Source organism: Misgurnus anguillicaudatus, chromosome 19 (assembly GCF_027580225.2).
Source record: "Misgurnus anguillicaudatus chromosome 19, ASM2758022v2, whole genome shotgun sequence".
In the NCBI taxonomy this organism is placed as follows: domain Eukaryota; kingdom Metazoa; phylum Chordata; class Actinopteri; order Cypriniformes; family Cobitidae; genus Misgurnus; species Misgurnus anguillicaudatus.
Genome location: NC_073355.2, coordinates 38,988,429 through 39,009,310, shown reverse-complemented (window position 1 = coordinate 39,009,310; position 20,882 = coordinate 38,988,429). Strand labels below are relative to the sequence as shown.

The window sequence follows — 20,882 nt, the reverse complement described above, 5'->3', positions numbered from 1 at the left end:
ACGAGACTATGCGGAAAGGAAGGCAGCAGAACGGGTTGCAAGGCATGAAAAAGGGGTATTTTGTCCAGAGGTATCAGTTGGTCAGCACGTGTACTTACGACATCGTCCCCCAGGACGGAACAAGATCCAGGATGCCTGGGCACCCGAACCCTATCAGGTGGTGGAAGTGCAGGGTACAACCTACACGGTGGAGCCTGTGGGAGGAGGTCCTGCGAAGAGGGTGCATAGGTCTAATATCAGGCCCTGTCCGAGGGCAGTTCCAGTCCCAAAACCAAGAAGCAGAGTTACACCAACAGAAGTACCTACCTCTGAGATGGAAAGAGAAGTGCCTTCGCTGGATGTAGAATGTGTGCTTGTGGAGGAGACTATACAGCCTGCAAGGAACCCGATTGATCCAGTTATGGAGGAATCACAAGAACCAAATGTGGAACCAGAGAATGAGGCTGCAGCTGTAATGGAAGAAGCACAAGAAAGTTATGATGATGATATACAATTGGACAATGAGGCAAATAATGTCAGAGAATTTTCCCATCATGAAACAGAAAGAGCTGGTTTACCTTTAAATGTGTTGGTAACTAGGCCAGTTCCAGTGCCCAGAAAGCAAAGAGCTGCACGCAGTCAGGAGGATGCACCAAGTCCTTTGCCACGTAGAAGCCAACGGTCTACTGCTGGTTTTCATAGTAATCCGAACAGGTTGCCAAAGCCCACTTGTAGTGCTTTGTCTGTCAGTCCTGATGTTCTTTCCCAGGTTTTAGCTGGTATTGTTCTGTATACCTCTGGGAAACTCCAGGAATAGAGATAAGTTTTAGCAGTCACCGCGGACGATGACTGTAAGCAGGGGAGAGTATAACCGGGTAAAATAATTTAATTGCACTTAAATAAAACAAAGCATGTGATAAACCATCAATTTAATGCACTTAAAACAGTGTTCTTGCTTGTGTAAATAAATAATGAGCAGTAATGTGTTTTAATAAAAAAAAGTGTTGTGGCCCCTTTAAGAGTGCACGAGTATACGATGAGCACGTGAGCTTGAGCGCAGAGCGCAAGAGACTAGGAAGTAAACAGAGCTCCATGCGGTGAGAAAGCGTTGATAAAGTTTATAAACTGAGGACAAAACATAAAATATCAACTTGTGAGTGTGTAATGATTGCATCTTTTAAAGATTGGTCAGTGGATGGCTTCGTGTTGTTGGTTTGTGCTGTGTTTTGATCTCCTCGAGCGAGCGGTTTTCGTCACGTTGTTTGTGCTGGTTGGAGATTTCTCATATTGAGCGTAAGTGCTGTATTATGATACTGAGTGATAAATTATGACTGTAATGCAGCTAATGTTTAATAAAGTGTTGTACTAAGGGTTTGGAAACTCTCTCTCTTTGTTGTATTAGAGGGGAGAGGTTAAATGTGAGTTCACACGCAAAGCTGTATGTCACGTGAGCTAAAGGAGACTGTTGCAAAAGCACAATTGGGCCACTACCGTTGTTTGCTTAGGTGTAAAAAAGTGTTTTCTTGTGTAACTAAGGGGCTTGTGTGCATTACAGAGTATTACAGCCAAAGAAACAATTTCATTTTTTTCTTTTCTTTTATTTCTATGTTATGCCAATTGAAGTAACTTGTGTTATTTCAGTGTTATGGTTTATTTTTGTCCACTTTAAAAATTGTCAAAACCAATACTAAAAGAAAGCAAGAAAATATTTAATGCTGCACTCCTTTTGAGTGTGGTCAGGAATAAAAGAACCCCAGTTTAATGTTAAGCCACTGTTTTGGTTTCCTTTATTTTAAACAAAGGTACTCTTAACCCGGCTACATTTATGACTTTAAAATCTAAAGCAAAATGTGTGCCTTACGCTCTATTCCTTGATTACTTTTCATATTCAAATAGAATCACATCTAAAGAAGACTTAATGAACCTCAGCTAAAAACATGAGGAAATTGTGCCCAATTCCAGAGGGTCACAAAAACCTCCAGCTGAGCAATGAGTTAAGCCCTGTACCCAGCATGTGCTGTGGTTTATTGCTTGCTAAAACAACAGAGCTGTTGCTGTTAGTGGACATGTTAATGCAGCTGCTACTGCAGGGTCAATTCACAGAAATGTGTTCTCAATTTTGCAAAAGTACCATCATTCTAGAAGCCCTTGAGACCAGTTATAACATTTATTTTAATTAAATATTATTTTTAATATAATGTAATTTATATTATAATCACATTATGATATAAATTATATATTATAATGGCCAGACAGGCCTAATATGGTGAAAAATGATGCATTACATGCATTTCAAACTTACATGATTAAAACCCACAAAAAGGCCCAGGGAATATTTAGATTCAGATTTATTTGGTCCACTATCTCGTGCCAAAACGGGGGTATGTGTATGTTTTTGCTTGTTGTTCGTTTTGTGGTTTATTGTTGTTGTTTATTGTTGTTTGTTTGTTGTTGTTTGGTTTTGTTTTTTGCTTTGCAGGAACACTGATAATATCATGGCACAAGATAGCAAACCAAACAACTCTTTTATAAGTTTGAAACATCAATTTAAACTGAATCTGATCAGTCAATGTACTTTTATAGTTGGTTGAAACTGTGGGAAATGTTAAATCATCAGAAATTACAGTCCTACAGGTCACAGAGATTTAAAAGTTTAATAGTGTGTACCATAAACAGACATCATAGCAGTTAAACATGTGAGCTGACGGTACTGAGAACAACTCAGAGTAAAGCCATTTAAGTTTAAGATTAAAATTAAAGTTAATCCAAAAATTTCCCCAGCAAAACTGGGACTTCTTATGCTCACAGTTTAACTGCAAGTGCAGTTTATGGTGCTATACACACTCAGACTGAAACAACGTAGTCGGATATAACAGAAAATTCCCAACTTAATCTGGCCTCTGAAATTAATTTGCAGAAAGTAATGATACAAATCTTCTTACCAGGAAGAATTTACACCCTAATGCATTGCTGTCATTGATAGCTGTGTGATAGTGACATCATTTTAAACTAAAGATGATGCCATGTCTTAATGCAAATTGCCCAAATTTTTAGAAATTAATGTTTCTTTGTCTGTTATCTTAACATCTTTCCTTTTAGGTGAATTACTATGACTCCTTAAGAGTCCTGACACTAGAGATGTGTCTGAGCCCAAATACAGGCACAAACCTAAAATGCAGGAGGTGGGTGTGATAATGCTTTGAGGGGTCATACACACCTCACAGTAATAAACTACTATATTCATTTTATGACCTCCCGATGTAGCATCGGATTAAAATTGTGCAACACAGATTACTTTAGGTTAGAATCCACCCACTTCCAGGCATGAACATGTAATACACATATTTTCACCATTGCAACAACATAACACTGCAACCTGGTATAAGTTTTAAAACTATCCAGGCCTAAAACATCACACATATGTATGATAAATGACTTAGAATCCAAACTCCAGAGTTTGTCATACATGCAAACCCATTTAGCATCTCACACATAGGAGAGAAAATTAAAGGTCAACTTATGATTTTAATTTCATGGTAATATAAACTATTGGGTCAAATTTCTCTTGAACTACATGAAACATTTCAGTGTGCATGGAACATATGTATGGTTATAGTCACACATCAATTGTTTTGTCTCTGATTGTACAAATACAGGTAAAATAAGAACTATTAATTGATTACATAAGACTTTCAGATTAAAATAAGTAAGTGAAGAATGAAATGGCTAGCATGGCTGCAGACATGTCTAAACATTTCAAACTTTACAAAATGGTTATATTTGAAGTGCTGGCACTTCTAATGATCAATCACATAAATCAGACACCTTACCATTGAATGTGACTAAACCAACATATATGTACAGAATTATTTGACAACATGCAAAGAATTATTGACAATGGATAAATAAGAAATTCAGAAATTATTTGATTTAAGTTTAAGTTGTCTGGGTATGTTTTAAGTACTTAATTGAATTCTTAGATATACATGGTTAACTTGCATTTCAAGGTTTTGAATAATTCTATTATTATTAAAATTATAAATATATCATATTATATATACTTTAGTATAAATATCTGTATTTTATATACATATAATTTACATTTATTTGTATTATATTTGAATGGTATTGTTATTATATGCTTTAATGATGTATACCACTGGTAAATATGCTAGTTAAATTAACTTTTGCCACTCTCCCTTTAAAATACACAGATTATATCAAAATTCCACTCTATGTTCAATATGCATAGTAGTGAAGAGTTTGGTAATGGGATCACCTTTTGGGACAAATTATTTTGAAAAAGGACAGGAGACCTTATTTACCATTCGCACCAATATCATGAAACATCTAATAATATCATGTGTTATTGTAATCATTCACAACTATTTCCTTCCAAGGAAAGTCAAGTTCATCAGTGTTCAGTCATTTCATGGTCATGTGTATTATATTCTAATTCCCTCTCATACAGTGGTGCATTCTCAGTGTGAGGAATTCCTTCACCTACGGAGGTCTGACTTTTCTATCAAAAAAATACCTTCTGCCAATAGGTAACAGAGGACTTTTCAAAAGGTCAGGAAAATATCCAGGGGAGGACCCCATTAGAGACAGATGCTTCTAAATGTTGAGAGGAGACCGGTTCCATGAACAGAGCACATGCGTTTGGCTGACACAATGGACTTTGTACAACAAATTTCAACCAGATCCATTTGGGAGATTATCTAACTACGAGAACCACAGAGATTCTGTCCATCACAGACACCTGTTCAGCACAGTTAAGTTCCTGCTTTGATATCTGCAGGCATTGTTTAACATTACAGGTGTTCATCTTGAAAAGACTGTTACATTTACAAAGGACGTATGGAGACCCAAGAAGTCCACCCAAAATGACCCCTTGGGTACTCTGACAGTTTCCCAATGGTCAGGGGAGGAGATGTAGGACAGGTGGACAAGTTTTGGTTTTGGAGCTGGACCATAAAACAATAAAAAACACATTCTGTGTCTATTTTTGAGAGACGTGTTGTCTCTCTCCACAGGGGTCACGGATACACAGGAACTGATCTGTATTTCACCCCCTCTCTCTTCTCCTTTAAGGTTTTGGTTACTGGAAATATACTAAACACATGTAACATTGGATATATCATATGTTGTGATGCTACAAAGGTTTCATCTTCATGTTTGGTGTTGTTTTAAAGGTCATGGTGCGGTGGTTAAAAAGGTCTAATTTCTATAATGCTAAGAGAAAGTATATCAAAGTTTAAAACTTAAGACATAATCTGTACTCCTGTGATGGGTGTCAACTCATCAGGAGATCTAGATTACAGATGGTTAACAGTCCCATTTGGTGCTCCTTCAGGTCACGAGAACCGACCAACCAAATCCTGTTTTGAGATTTTATTATTCTTTGTCTCATTCTGTGTATATAAGGTGGCTTGGCAAGAGACTCTGGGAAGTATTCTTTAGCAAGAATCTTCCCCACACTTTGGGTGTGTGTATTCAGACATTATGGAAGTATTCTTTAGCAAGAAACTTCCCCACACTTTGTGTGTGTGTATTCAAACATTATGGGAGAAATCTTTAACAGAATCTTCTTACACCATTTTGGGTATATTATATTCATGATGGAAGTACTCTGTAGCCAGAGTGTCTATTGCCAGGTATGACTTTGTAACTTTTGCAACTGTTGATCATTTTAATTCATTGGAATTGAATCAAATTCTGTATGATATTGTTTAATTTATGTTTGAAGCTGAAACCTGCCTGGTATAATAAATTGTTACATTTGATTCATCTGAATTCTTCAGAAATTGTATTGATTTATTTTAATTCTTTCAGAAATTGTTATGACCAGTAGATTAGAAGGAGTCTGGTATTACCGCAAGATTATCCTGTCAGGATATTATCAGACTGAGGTTTTGATGGTCGAATGGAGCATGGGGCACATTCATTAAAACTCTCAGATTTATGTTTATCACCTGCCTTAGCAAGTTGCATGAGCGCTAAACTAAAGAAAACTATTTTTATGATCGGAGCAAGCATGGAGCGGCCAGACATAGAAATATTAGTTTTCCCGGCAACCTCTGACTAAGATCAGACTGACAATTTTGTGTCCGTGAGATGTACGCAAACGGCCGGCGTATGCTCTGTGCGATACCGGGTCCCTAATGAACGAATAACTAAGACTATGGGAATTAATAAATAATCAAACATCTAAATTATGATCAACAGATAATTGAAATAATGCACTAAATTCTTAGTTTATCAAATTGGAGTCAGATTATAATTTAAACACAGAGATCAAAGAAATTAATTTAATCATGATATGGAATTATTCTTCTAGAAGCGCTGAGGAAGGAACGAACACGAGTCCCCTTCACCCACTCCACTTGTATCCGTCGTTGGGCTTGTGGGTGGTACCTTACATTAATATCTTTAACTCATCTCTAGAATTAGGATACGTTCCAACAGCTTTCAAACTAGCAGTTATTAGACCGCTCATTAAAAAACAAAACCTTGACCAGGGAGATCTTAATAACTTTAGACCAATCTCAAATCTACCTTTTCTTTCTAAAATATTAGAAAAAGTAGTGGCAAGCCAGCTACGCACATTCGTAGAAAATAATACTACATATGAAAAGTTCCAATCAGGATTCAGGCCCCACCATAGCACAGAGACAGCGCTGCTTAGAGTTACAAATGACCTCCTATTAACATCCGATCGTGGTGAAATCTCAATCCTTATATTACTAGACCTTAGTGCAGCCTTTGACACAATAGATCACACAATCTTACTCAATAGACTAGAAAACTATGTTGGCATCAGTGGTCAGGCGTTAGCCTGGTTCAGATTGTATCTAACCAATCGATATCACTTTGTTTATGTAAATGAGGAAGAGTCATATCACTCCCCCGTTAAATACGGCATACCTCAGGGATCAGTCCTAGGCCATATCCTATTCTCGTTATATATGTTACCTCTAGGAGACATTATCAGGAAACATAACATAAGTTTTCACTGCTATGCGGATGATACCCAGCTTTACATCTCGTCGCATCCTAGCGAAACCCACCAGTTTTCTAAGCTAACAGACTGCATTAGTGATATTAGGGACTGGATGGCACAAAACTTTCTTATGCTAAACTCCAATAAGACAGAGATACTTATTATTGAACCGAATCGCTACAAACATACTATGTCAGATTACAAGTTGCCCATAGATGGCTGCACGGTGGTGCCATCTTCCACAGTTAAGAATGTAGGCGTAATGTTCGACAGCAATCTATCTTTTGATAGTCATATCGCCAACATCTGCCGCACAGCATTCTTCCATCTTAGAAATATCTCAAAAATACGCCATATGCTGTCTGCATCAGACGCAGAAAAGCTTATACATGCTTTTATGACCTCTAGAATAAACTATTGTAACTCTCTACTCGGGGGATGCCATGCAAATCAGGTAAACAAGCTACAGCTGGTTCAAAACGCCGCCGCAAGAGTGCTTACTCGATTTAAAAAGTATGACCACATCAGTCCAATTCTGGCATCTTTACACTGGCTACCAGTTAAATATCACATACAATTTAAAATATTACTAATCACCTACAAAGCCTTAAATGGCCTAGCGCCCTCGTATATTAAAGAACTACTATCAAAATACAATCCATCACGTAAACTGCGCTCACAAAATTCTGGTCACTTAATTATCCCTAGAATATCAAAAGTGTCTAAAGGTGGTAGATCTTTTCCCTACTTAGCCCCTAAGCTCTGGAATGATTTACCAAATAATGTTCGAGTATCAGACACAGTCGATCAATTTAAATCTAAACTTAAGACATTCTTCTTTAACAAAGCATCCACATAAAGTGTCCAGTAAATGTACTTTTCCCGCAGTAGTTAGTTTGTCTAGAACAAAGCACTCACATACCTCATATGGGTAATATACTATTGCCGCAATAGTTAGCCTGTCTGGAACCGAGCCGACTTGAACCCCTATAATGTTTGACACTTGCATTACATGCGAACGGCCCCTACGCTAATAGAATTCTGTTTTTCTCTCCCTGTCTCGTTCTCGACCACGAGGACCATGAGACAAACAGACCCAGTTCCGGTTGCTGTGAAGATCATTGCATCACTGATCCACTGGCTGTCCTTCAACGTGATGACCAGCCGATGCCCGACCAACGACCACCGGCTAAACCAGTTTAATTCGCTTACCCGCCTCCTATCCCTACCGTTTCTATATATATATATATATATAAATATATATTAATTCCTCCCAAGGGTTTTTGTCCTTCTAGGACTTTTTCCCATTGGTTTTTTTTTCCTAGAGGGTTTTTAGTCCCAGGGAGAGTCAGACAACTTTGGCTTAACTTAGCACTTTACTGTATACGTTACATTATTAATATGCTCGCTTGTACGGTTTAACCGCTTTCTCTACTTCTTATATTATCTATTGATTTTCTGTGTTCTCCTCTATATCTTCTCATGTAAAGCTGCTTTGCAACAATTAACACTTGTGAAAAGCGCTATATAAATAAAATTGAATTGAATTGAATTGAATGTTACACTTCATCTCTTCACACTAATAATGATGAACAAACATATAAACTCACCTGATGATACAGTCAGTGTAACAGCATCACTTATCTCAGTGATTTGTCCACGTATCTTTCCTCTACAGGTGTATTTACCACTGTCAGTCTGTTGAATGTTGTAGATTTTACACTCTTGTGTGTTGCATTGTGTGATTATATTTCTGTTATTTGTCTTCTCTACAGTCCAGCTGTATGTCCACTCAGTGTCTCCTGTATCCTGTATGTCACATCTCAGAGTAACAGTTTCTCCTCTGAACAGCTGTGTGTCAGGATCAACACTCACTACAGGTTTAGGTCTCTCTGTACAAACACAATGCATCACACAATATTTGAAACAATGTGTGAGATAATGAAAGTAATATGATTTCAGGCTGTTGAGTTGCACAGTAAAACTAAACATAAATAAAGTATAATAAAAGCAGTCAGTAAGACTGAGATCAATGGGATCTTAAGATTCATGTTGTCTCTCACCAGTAACATTTATCCACAGTCCATCACTGTAGTCTGTATAATAGTCTGGTTTTCCTCTTCCAGCTCTACACCAGTACTGACCTCCATCTGAAACTTTAACTCTATTGATTGTGTAAGAGTTTGTTTCTGTTGTCGTCTTCTCAGTGTTTTGTGTGTGTTTGTACCAGTTAAACCTCCATCCAGTAGATTGATCAATGTGACACTTTAGAGTCACTGTGTTACCTGTCAGTAAAGATCCTTCAGTATCTGATGTGAGTTCAGGTTTTGATCCTGCAGGAGAATCAAACACAGCCTCTCTGTAACACTCAGTGTTAAACACTTCAGTTGTGTCTTTATACCACTAATATTTGCAGTTACTCTACTGATCCTCAATTTCACACTTATGTCTCTCCAGTAAACACTGATGTTTCTATTTGTACTGGAAAGTTATCAGTACACTCTAATGGGGCATACACACCAAATGCGAGTTCAACGTTTTACGCAAGTAGATTACATACAAAGTCAATGCAAAGACGCGATCAGACGCATCCTCGAGTGGGGCGATGTGAATAACGCGATATGGGCAACATGTTTCAGAGTCCTGCATGGGTCCATTTTTGGAGATCCGCTCCCGCCCATACCCGCAAAGTTCAGCACCAGATCCGACCCGTCACCAGTAATAATATCAATATTAAATCCGCACCCGCCCAGACCTGTTAATATTTGGCCCGTTACCCAACCCGTACCCGCATAAATCACACACGCTACAATCATTCCAATTAAAGTGCATTATTTTTTACCTTGTACCTCTCTGGCTATCAACGGCAAAACTTTATGCAACTCCTGCAACGCTCGCTCTTACTAGGCTATGAGAAGCATCAACAAAGGTCGCGCACTGTCACAGTGGTGGTGACGTGATGGGTCAAATGTCATATGTTGCACGTGTAATAGTAATGTAGACATACAAAAATTGCACATTTTCATTCGCGCTACTACACGCCTGCACAGAGTTCATTATCCGCCCGTATCCTCACCCGTGAATTTTAGGAATGTCACAATCCACCCATTTTAGACACTTTTATGCGGGTACCAAGCTGAGCGGGTTTGCTGTGAAAACGCGTCTTCGCCCAAGTTGAAAATATTAAACTCGAGCGAAAAATTTGCATGACACTAAGATAAATCCCGCGAGTAATCTAGAGCGAGTAAAGTATTTGTCACGGAGTGACTTTTAAAAGGGCGGAACTAAAGTGATGGAGATTAGTTCCGCCCGGACAATAATCCCAGAACACTAGTCACTTCCGGGGAACCGAAATCTGGGCTTTATTAATCGCAGGTGTGCAGATGAGTGTGGCGACCATGGATTGGGCGATTCGAAGAAGAGGAGGAGTATAAAGGCAGCATCGAAAACACTGGAAAGCAGCAATTTATTCCAGCCGATACGGCGGGTGAGACGGAGTGTTTGGGTGAGTGGAGGAAACGGATGTGCCGTGGATATTGTAGACTGGGCGAAGAGAAACCAAGGAATTGGCATGAACAGAGACTGGGCTGAGTATATATATATATGTTACCTACATTTGAAATGTCTTGTGGAAATGTGTAACTTGCTTTGAAGCGATCGTAAGGAGGAAGACTTACCGGAAGTACAGCCGAAGGAGGCCGACTCAAGGAGGATTTCATGGTGGGCTGTGCTTACATTGTTTATCTGAAAGGAAGAAGAAAAGACCTCATGTCAACGAAGTTGTGAGTACCCCAAATTGCCATCGTGTCAGTGTTACATTATGAGTGTGAAATATCAGTGAACCTCTTGTGAGATGTGACGTAGTGTATGAGCGGCCCCACCGTGGGAAGGATTTGTGGGTGAGCCGGGAACAGCTAGAGAAGGAGGACGTTGGATTGTCGTGGCGGTGACGCTTTCATCTGGCCACCCGTTGCATCAGTGCCCTAACGATTCCCAGGATGAGTCTCCGGTCCGATGTGGTTCTGACCTTATTTCACTGAGAGTGTGTGGAGTGCAGTGGGTGTCGTGCTGTGTCCATGTTGACAGCAACCACCCCTTAGGCCGGAAAGAGATCCTGTTGGAGAGGACGAGTATTGGTGCTGGTGGATGACCATCTTCATATAAATGCCGCTTGTGACATCCTGATTCCTTTTCCCCACCTGGTGGGGGCGAGGCAGGTTGTCTACGGTTGAAAGGGACCGTGTGGAGTGCTGTCCGGGAAGACTGTCCCGGTGAAGAAGACCACCAGTGTCGTGGCGAAGATATCCTCTCCAGTCCCCCAAGCTTCATAAAGGGCTAAAGCCTGTCGCCCACCTCCCTGAGGGTCTGTGAGTGTAACCATTTCTTGCCATACTGTATACTCACTGTACGCCTAAAGTTAAAGCCAGCGTATTGTTCTATATACTCACCTGTATGCCCAAGTAAAGATCCAGTTGCCCTTCTGTATACTTACCATACGCCTAAAGCTAAAGCCAACGTATTGTCCTATATCCTCACCTGTATGCCCAAGTAAAGACCCAGTCGCCTTTCTATATACTCACCTGTATGCCCATGTAAAGACCCAGTTTCCATTCTGTATACTCACTGGTATGCCCAAGTAAAGATCCAGTTGCCCTTCTGTATATTTACCTGTATGCCCAAGTAAAGACCCAGTTGCCCTTCTGTATACTCACCGTACGCCCAAAGCTAAAGCCAGCGTATGGTTCCTGTATACTCACCCGTATGCCCAAGTAAAGACCCAGTTGCCCTTCTGTATACTTACCTGTATGCCCAAGTAAAGACCCAGTTGCCCTCCAGTATACTCACTGTACGCCCATAGCTGAGAAGCCAGTGCATTACCCCCGTACATTTACCTGTATGCTCCAGCAAAGACCCAGTGTACCCTTCTGAAATACTTACCTGAATGTCCAAGGTTGGGATGCAGTTTAGCACCCGTGAAGATCCAGTGTGTCCGTCTGTACGTCTACCTGTTGCTAAGCATTAAGAATCAGTGTTTGATCTCTGTACACTCACCAGAACGATCCAAACCAGATCCTGTGCAGCCATTGTGCACCTTCACCTGTATCTGGAAGGCCAGGAGTCCAACACGCTTAACCGCTCAGGAACTTGTCGTGAATAGCATCAGGTACTTACCTCGCATCATTCAGTGTTACTTACCATCTTCATCTTTCACACCCAGGAAAGGAAAGGCCCCCTGGCAGTCCCCATGCAAAACAGGACGAGGACACACTGTGAATAATCTGATTGACTTCGCATAAACTGAGACTAGGAGAAGTAGAAGACCCACCTGAGAGTCCCTGCGATGGAGTCCGAGCGACTCGAGATACTCACTCTCTGGCCCAAGAGTTGGATTTTAGCCTCCCTTTCCCCCTTCCCACTCAATTTTTAAATAATTTAAATAAAGCTTGTTTTAACTTTACTTACGCTCTCTGTGTGTCTGGTCATTGGGGTGTTCTTGGGACCTCCTCGAGGTGGAAACAGGGAGGGGCGAGACTCACGACACCTGTGGTCCGCTCCGACCTGTGACATATTGTCCAGCATTTGGTGTGTACGTAGCATAAGGGGCCAATCACACCAAACGCATTTAAAATGCTTGGAAATGTGAGGCATACCACATTGCCTTTTATTTGGTCAATAGAAAAAAGAGTGGGGCGGCGCGGCTTTTATATTGCTAGGCAACCATCAGGGCAACTGTCCTGTCAATCAAATATTAAAGCATAAGCGCTCTTTTGCTGTCAACTGTAAACACGTGATGCCCAGTCGATGCCTGACCTTCGACCACCGGCTGAAATTGTTTATCTGCTTACCCGTTTCATACAGGGTTCTAAATTAACACCCGCCAACCCGCCAAATGCAGGTTAAATTTCATTTTGGCGGGTGTTAATAAAAACTTACTAGCCAGTTTGGCCGGTGATGCATGAGGCATTGCATGCATGATACATAATGCTCTGTTCTCGGAAATTTATCCCTCTGGCAGTACTTCCTACATTTCCCATGAACAGAACACTGTGCCGTAATGCTACGTGATGATGTTTCATATACCCATTGGCTTGCTGAAACCATGGAAACGAACGGAGCGCGTCCGCCAAAACGCAAGGAAGGCGGCACGTTCCCCAGTCTAAATCTTTTGTGCCCCGGTGTAAATCTCAAGTTAAAATTTTAGCAGTTAACTAGTGTATTCCTTTACAAAGATAATAGCGGCAAAAATGGATCTAAATGCAATGTAGTTATCCAAATGCTTGTAAAAGCGACGCAGCAGGCGCACTGACGTATACACTCACAAATCAATGTCCACGCGTCTTTGCGTTGATCCAATCACAACTGCATTCAAAAGTACATGTCACTCCACGTGATTGAGTAAGCTTATGAAAACATAACGAAACTGAAGTAAGTTTCTAAATTATAATGTTAATCTTTTTCTGACTATTGGCTTCTGTGGACATCAGAAATGTTTTGTGCAAAGCAGGGAAAGGGAAGCAGAAAGGAGAGATGATGAGTTTAAGGGTGGTAAGACAAATTACATCCTCACCCTGTCAGGTCTCAAACATTAGAGAAAAAATTTCAGGAAAATCTCTTGTCAAGTCTATAGGATTGCATTGTTGCTGAAAAAATCAACATATATATGTGTTATACTGTTCTGTATTTTCAGATATGAAATTAATATTTAGTTTACTAATATTTAACTCTAGGACACTACATAGGGGCGGCAGTGGTCGAGTGGTTCATGTAGGTTGTCTACAAATCGGAAGGTTGGTGGTTCAATCCCCGGCTCCACCCGACCAAGTGTCGAGGTGTCCTTGAGCAAGACACCTAACCCCAGCTGCTCCCGACGAGCTGGATGGCGCCTTGCATGGCAGACACCGCCGTCGGTGTATGAATGTGTGCGTGAATGGGTGAATGTGAGGCAACATGTAAAGCGCTTTGGATGGCCATTGGTCTATGAAAGCGCTATATAAATGCAGTCCATTTACCATTTACCATAAACAGTTAGCAGAAACTGTGACTGAGATTATTTAGTATAGTAATCATTAAATGGTTTCTTAAAATATTATAACAATATTCTTGTAAAAATGAGTTATTAATCATTGCTATCATTGTATAATGTTGAAAATATGCATGTACATATACAACAATTTTGTGGTGGGAACAAATAGTTTTAAAGTTGAAACAGTAAAGGACCAGGAGGGTGCCCAAAGTCATCACAGATAACGTTAGCTAATTAAAACTGCCTAGACAGGTCGTATTGAAGAGAGCCTTGCTGGGAGAAGCCTCACTTTATGTGTGTTTTTCATACCAACAATGTTCATAAAATTATCAAATACATTCAGTCGCACTCATAATTTTTCCCTTTCACTGGAAAAAAATTTGGCTAGTGGAAATGCTGATTGGCTGGTAACTTTAGAAAGTTACAGCCACATTGGCTGGTGATCAAAAAAGTTAATTTAGAACCCTGGTTTCATATCCCTATCGTGTTTATATATATATAAATATATATGTATCTCTCTCAATGGTTTTTCTCCTCCTAGGAGTTTTCCCACATGGTTTTCTCCTAGGTTTTTTTTCTTCCCCTGGAGATTCGGCCAACATTGGCTTAACTTGGCACTTTCCTTTATACGTTACATTTATTACTACGCTTGCTTGTACGGTTTATTCTTAGCCGCTGTATTCTGCTTCTTATATTATCTATCAATTTTTCTGTGTTTTCCCCGACATCTATTCATTAACAATTGTGAAAAGTGCTATATAAATAAAATTGAATTGAATATTAGCAGAAACTTTATGAAGAGGGCGCTTCCTCTGACCTTGATCGAGGGTAAAAGATGCACAAACACATAGTTTAGGAGAGAGTGAGTGACTGCAGTCCGGTTCTTCTTTTAAACAGGTCTGCCTCTCCCCTCATTCGATTGGACAATAGAAAAACACAAATGACATCAATGAATGGTGTGGCAGGTGGCATAAAATGCAAGGCGTTTGGCATGCATAAACAGTGCGCAAAACGCTCACTGCCCATAGAAAATCATTCAAACAATGTGCCTGCAACTGCCATAAACGCGTTTGGTGTGATCAGCCCCTAAGAAAGGATGTGTTAATTTTTTACCTATTGTTTTGTGTTATTCTATTTAACACATTATGTGTCATTTCATGTTGATTTCGTGTTCAAATAAATAGAATGGACAACACAAGATGTGTTAAAACAACTAGGCCTGGCAAACTCGATTCCTTTTAAGGATCCGGGTTACTGTGAGTCACTCACTAAAGTGATCCGGGTTGTGTGAGTCACTTGAGTCATTTGAGTCAGTATTGCTAAATCGCCAAGGAAACTCAGTACAGACCCACTTGTACCCGGCTGATCCACGCAACTCAAGATTCTCAGAGCCGGAAACATTGCAGACTCGCAGACCATGGGACTCATGAGACTTCACTCGCTCTACAGATCCACTAACCGGCTACGGCTGATCCGCACGAATCAGCTGGTTAGTGGATCTATAGAGCGACTGAAGTCTCCTCAAAAGCAAATCCACAACAAAAGCCTTTCCCTTCTGAAAAACATGCTTATAGGTTTTAGATTTGGTGTGTATGGTCGACCATTTAAAAAAATAGGCCTAATAATATAGAGAAAATTTAGAAAAAACGGTGTCTGATTATGTAGCCCCCGAGCCGGAAAGTCTCGAGTCTGCAATGTTTCCGGCAGATCTGCGAATCTGCAGGGCTTTGATTGATTGATTGCTTGATTCTTTATTTGTCATTCTCATGTTGTACATAAAAACGAAATTGTGTTTCACACATCCACCGTTCAATAATAATTCAGTGCATTAATAACTAATAAAAGAGCACACTTTAAATATAAATATCCTAAAATACACTAAAAGAAGGCTAAATAAATAAATAAATAAATAAATAAATAATCTATTTCCAGTTCAAATCACATTCTCTGGTTAAGCAGTCTAATGGCTGTGGGAAAAAAGCTGTTTAGTAGCCTGCTGGTTCTTGCTCTGATACTTCTGTATCTTTTACCAGACTGAAGGAGTATGAACATGTCATGTGAGAAGTGAGTGAAGTCTTTAATAATGCTGTTTGCGCTCATTTTACAGCGTTCTGTGTAGATATCTTGTATACGTGGCAGTGGAGCACCAATTATTTTTTTCAGCAGTTCTCACAATCCTGTTCAGTTTATGTCTTTCTTCTCCCGTACTGTTTCCGAACCAGCAAGAGATGCAATATGTGAGAATGCTCTCTATGGTGCCTCTATAGAACATGGTCAAGGCTGGAATAGGGAGATCCACCTTCTTCAGTCTATGGAGAGAATGAAGACGCTGTTGTGCCCTCTTGACTATAGCTGTTGTATTTTCACTGGAGGTTAACTCATCAGTCAGATGGAAGCCCAGGAACTTGACACTGTGTACTATGTCCACCTGAGAACCACTGATGTTCAATGGGAGATGGTGCCGATTACTAGTCTTCCTAAAGTCAACAACCATCTCCTTCGTTTTTTCAGTATTCAGGACGAGGTTATTTGTTTTACACCATACTGTCAACTGCTCCACCTCCTCTCTATAAGCCGACTCATCATTGTCAGTAATGAGGCCAACAACTGTGGTGTCGTCAGCGAATTTCAAAATGTAATTGGTGGTAAAACTAGCAGAACAGTCATGTGTCAACAACGTAAACAGTAAAGGGCTAAGTACACACCCTTGTGGTGATCCTGTGCTCACTGTGGTTGTCTTGGATATTTTATTACCTATTCTGACTGTCTGCCGTCTCTCCGTCAAAAAGTCCAAAATCCATCTGCACATGCCAAGATCCACTCCAAGTGATAACAACTTTTCAATAAGTTGTTGTGGCAAAATTGTATTAAAAGCGGAGCTAAAATCAATGAATAAAATTCTTGCGTAAGTGTTCCTGTTTTCCAGATGTGTCAAACTGAGGTGAAGCAGTGTAGATAGAGCATCCTCCGTTGATCGATTTGCTCTATATGCGAACTGCAATGGGTCCAGACTGGTTGGAAGACATGATTTGATGTGGTTCATAACAAGCTGCTCAAAGCATTTCATAGCAATTGGGGTCAGGGCTACAGGACGGTAATCATTCATGGTGGATGGCTTTGGTGTTTTGGGCAAAGGTATTATAGTTGAGCTTTTAAAACAGATGGGCACTCTGGCTTGGCTGAGGGAGATGTTAAATATGTCTGTGAAGCTGTTCTGCACATTTCTTCAGCACACAACCTGGGATGTGATCTGGACCAGCCGCCTTTCTAGGGTTGATTTTTAAGAAGACCCTCTTTACGCTGTCTGGCGTCAGCTGGAGTGCCTGGTTGATGGGAGGCAGCACTTGCCTTTGTGCTAATTTGTCATCTGTGATCTCAAACCGTGAAAAAAATGTGTTAAGATTGTCTGGTAGAGATGTATCATTTTCTGTTATCCGGACAGTAGGCTTGTAGCCTATAGCTGTCTGAAATCCCTGCCATAACCGCCTTGTATCCCTTGTGTTGTTAAAATCACTTGACAGCTTTTTCCCATACTCCCTTTTAGCCTCTCGAATTGCTCTCTTTAGATCCTTTCATGCTAAATTGTACGCTTCAGTGTCACCAGATCTAAATGCAGCATCCCGAACCCTTAGCAGTGATCCAACCTTGGATGTAAACCAAGACTTATCAGTTGAACGCAGCTTGACAGTTTTTTTAACAGTCACATCATCAGTACATTTACTAATAAATCCCAACACAGTCTCTGCATATTCCTCCAGATTTATAGAATCCTCAGATGTTGATGCTTCCTTAAAAACGTTCCATTCTTTACACTCAAAGCAGCCCTGTAAGGATGAGAAAGCCTCCTGTGGCCACACTCTAATTTCCTTGACTACTGGTGGTTCCTGTCTCACTCTAGGTCTGTATTTAAGTTTCAACAGAATAGTCAAATGATCCGAGCTGCCAATATGAGGTAATGGTACTGAAGCATACGCACTTTTGATGTTTGTGTACAGATGATCAAGTGTGTTTTTCCCTCTTGTTGCACATGTAACATGCTGGTAAAAATGAGGTAAAACAGACTTCAAATTAGCCTTGTTAAAATCCCCAGCAACAATATAAAATGCATTCGGATTGGTTGTTTGTAGCTGACTCAGGGTTTTGTAAAGTTCTTCCATAGCCTGCTTTACATCTGCATTTGGAGGAACATACACTGCAATAATAAAAATTGCTGCAAGTTCTAGTATCAGTGCACCACGAATTGTTTGTGTAAATTGCCAGGCCTCCTCCTCGGAGCTTACCCGATGGTGACATCACTCTGTCCGCTCTATGGAGTGTTAGCCCCATTAGCTCAATTCCAGAGTCTGGGATTTTGTCCGTCAGCCACGTTTCTGTAAACACAAAGATGCAACCGTCCCGTACTCCATGCTGTGACGATCTCCAAAGACTGATATAATCCATTTTAGTGTCCAATGAGCGAACATTTGCCAACAGGACCGAGGGAACAGCCGGCTTGCAGGGGTTAGCCCTTAGCCTAGCGCTGAGCCCTCCTCGCTTCCCCCGCTTGCATGTTCTGTCACAGCGCCGGCGATGATGCTTCCCCGATATGCAGTCTCGGCATAGCAGTCTGATCTTGTTAATCCGATCTAGGTCTTTCGGTTGCCTTTTCCCGCATCACTGTCTAATATCTAATAGAAAGTCGCGGTCATATACATATTTTCGCCCATTTGCTTTACAAGGCAGGGACGAGACTATTTTTAGCACTGACAAACTTTCACTAGTGTCAGCAGAGGCCGCTGCAAGCATTGGTCGCGCCGCCATGTTTCCGGCTCCGATTCGAGAGACAGTTCGCGCGGATCAGCGGTTACGGATCAGCCAGTTACGAGTTGAGAGATTCTCGAGTCAGAGCAGATCCGCATGTCTCTCGAGTCCGCATTGTTTCCGGCTCCGAGTGAGAATCTCAGGTCAGTTCGCGGCTCGTGCGGATCAGCAGGTCTTTCGAGTTTGCAATGTTTCCCGGCTCTGAGTGATAATCTCGGGTCAGTTCTCGCACAGATCAGCCGGTTACTGTAGATCTGTAGAGCGAGCGAAGTCTCATTAATAATGTTCAAAGAGGTTTGTGTGTGTGGTGGCGCTGTTTATGGTTTTACATTGAATTGTAGTAGAACTCAACTGATCCGGGTTAATGATACTAGAGACTTGCGACTCATGAGTTAATTTAGTGAGTCACGACTCAAACAGGTCTAAAAACAACACAAATAGTGTTGTTCCAAAAATAACAGATATGTGTCATTAAATGTGTTGTCCTTAACTCTTTCCCCGCCATTGACGAGATATCTCGTCAATCAAGAGAAAATGCTTCCCCGCCAATGACGAGTATTTCCGTCTTTCCGTAATACCGCTATTATCCACTAGGTGGCGCCCTTCCGCAATTTTTTAAACCCAGAAGTATTGCCCTCTGGCAAGCTGCTGCATGTCCGTGTCTGTTTTAAAGATCGCTCTGAATGGGATCTCTATGATAAAAGTCCGTCACAAAAATGGAATTATCTCTGCTTTTTGCTCAAATTGTGGTGTTTTCGCAGAAACCTACCCATATTCAAAAGCTGATAACAAAATAACTGCTCAAGGTAGGATGAAACTTTTTTTTGTTTGAAAGTAGAGGGTCTGTTCTTTCATTTGGTATATTGTATGTTTATATATTTGAAGAAGAACATTTTCTGGAAGGCATTAAACTTTGGTGAAAATCATGAAAAATGCTGGCGCTGGCTGGCAACTTTTTAAAAAACGCTGGCGGTGAAAGAGTTAACTAGACACAACATGAATTGTATTAACACATTTATTTTACATGTGTAGCTTTTGTAATATTCAACTATACATTTAATGTTTTACTGTTTATATCTTTTTTTTCTTGTATACATTGTGTAGGACATGGGCTCTTGTAGAAGTGATTGAATCCCGATTACATAAACTTGTAAACTACAGGTTGAAATAAAGTTTGTCATAATATAATGAATAAGACTGTATATTGTGGATGATAATGAATAAAGATAAACAGACTCACGTGATACTGTCAATGTAACTGCATTACTGATGTCTGAGTATCGTGATCCTCTGGACTCTGTTCCTCTACAGGTGTATTTACCTGCATCAGACTCAGTAACAGATCTGATTGTGTAATACTGATGTTCATTCTGCTGGATGTCTGCATCATCTTTATACCAGCTGTACTGCCAGCTGCTGACTCCTCCTCCATTGATGACACATCTGAAATTGACAGTTTCTCCTCTGAATACATGATCAGCAGGCCAAACAAACACTTGAGCTGTTGGTCTTTCTGTATGTACAATGGCAAATAATTCACATTGCAAAAGTGTTAAATATTGTATAAACACTTACTTGAACATATATGTGATTTATTGTATATAACTGTTAGTGCTACTCATTCAGTGTTTTAGGAAGTAATAATAAGTGCTATAAGAAGTGTATTATGTGAGGATAAATACTTACTCTGTACTGTTAATGTTATTGGTTCACTGTCTTGTGTGTAAACCTGAGGGTTTTCTTTTCTTCTAGATCTGCACCAGTACTCTCCTCCATCAAAGATTTGAACAGATGTGATTGTTTTAGTTCCTGTAGTTTCAGTGGATTGAGTGTTTGATGGTGTGGTAAAGATAAACTCCCATCCAGTGGACTGATGAACCTCACAGATCAGAGTAACTTTGTCTCCAATGAACACAGGTGTCTGTGGCTGCACAGTCAGAGTTGGTGTTATATCTGCATTACAGGAGTTGTGAGTTTATCAACAAGATATTGTTGCTGTAGGTGATAAATTATCAATAGTGTATATTTATTTTTCAGATAAATCTGAAAACTCAAGTGTGTGTGGATTTAAATAGA

General features: G+C 40.3%; 1 protein-coding gene across 1 annotated transcript in view; it reads right to left on the bottom strand.

The window, feature by feature from the left end:
- Nucleotides 1-20,882, bottom strand: part of LOC129421018 (Fc receptor-like protein 5) — a 92,607-nt gene that overhangs the window by 22,780 nt on the left and 48,945 nt on the right. Inside the window, exons 10-12 of the mRNA XM_073856670.1 lie at nucleotides 20,493-20,759; nucleotides 9,046-9,315; nucleotides 8,593-8,874 (exon numbers count right to left, since the gene is read on the bottom strand). Of these exons, the coding sequence (XP_073712771.1) occupies nucleotides 8,593-8,874; nucleotides 9,046-9,315; nucleotides 20,493-20,759 (819 nt within the window). The remainder of the gene's footprint in view (nucleotides 1-8,592; nucleotides 8,875-9,045; nucleotides 9,316-20,492; nucleotides 20,760-20,882) is intronic.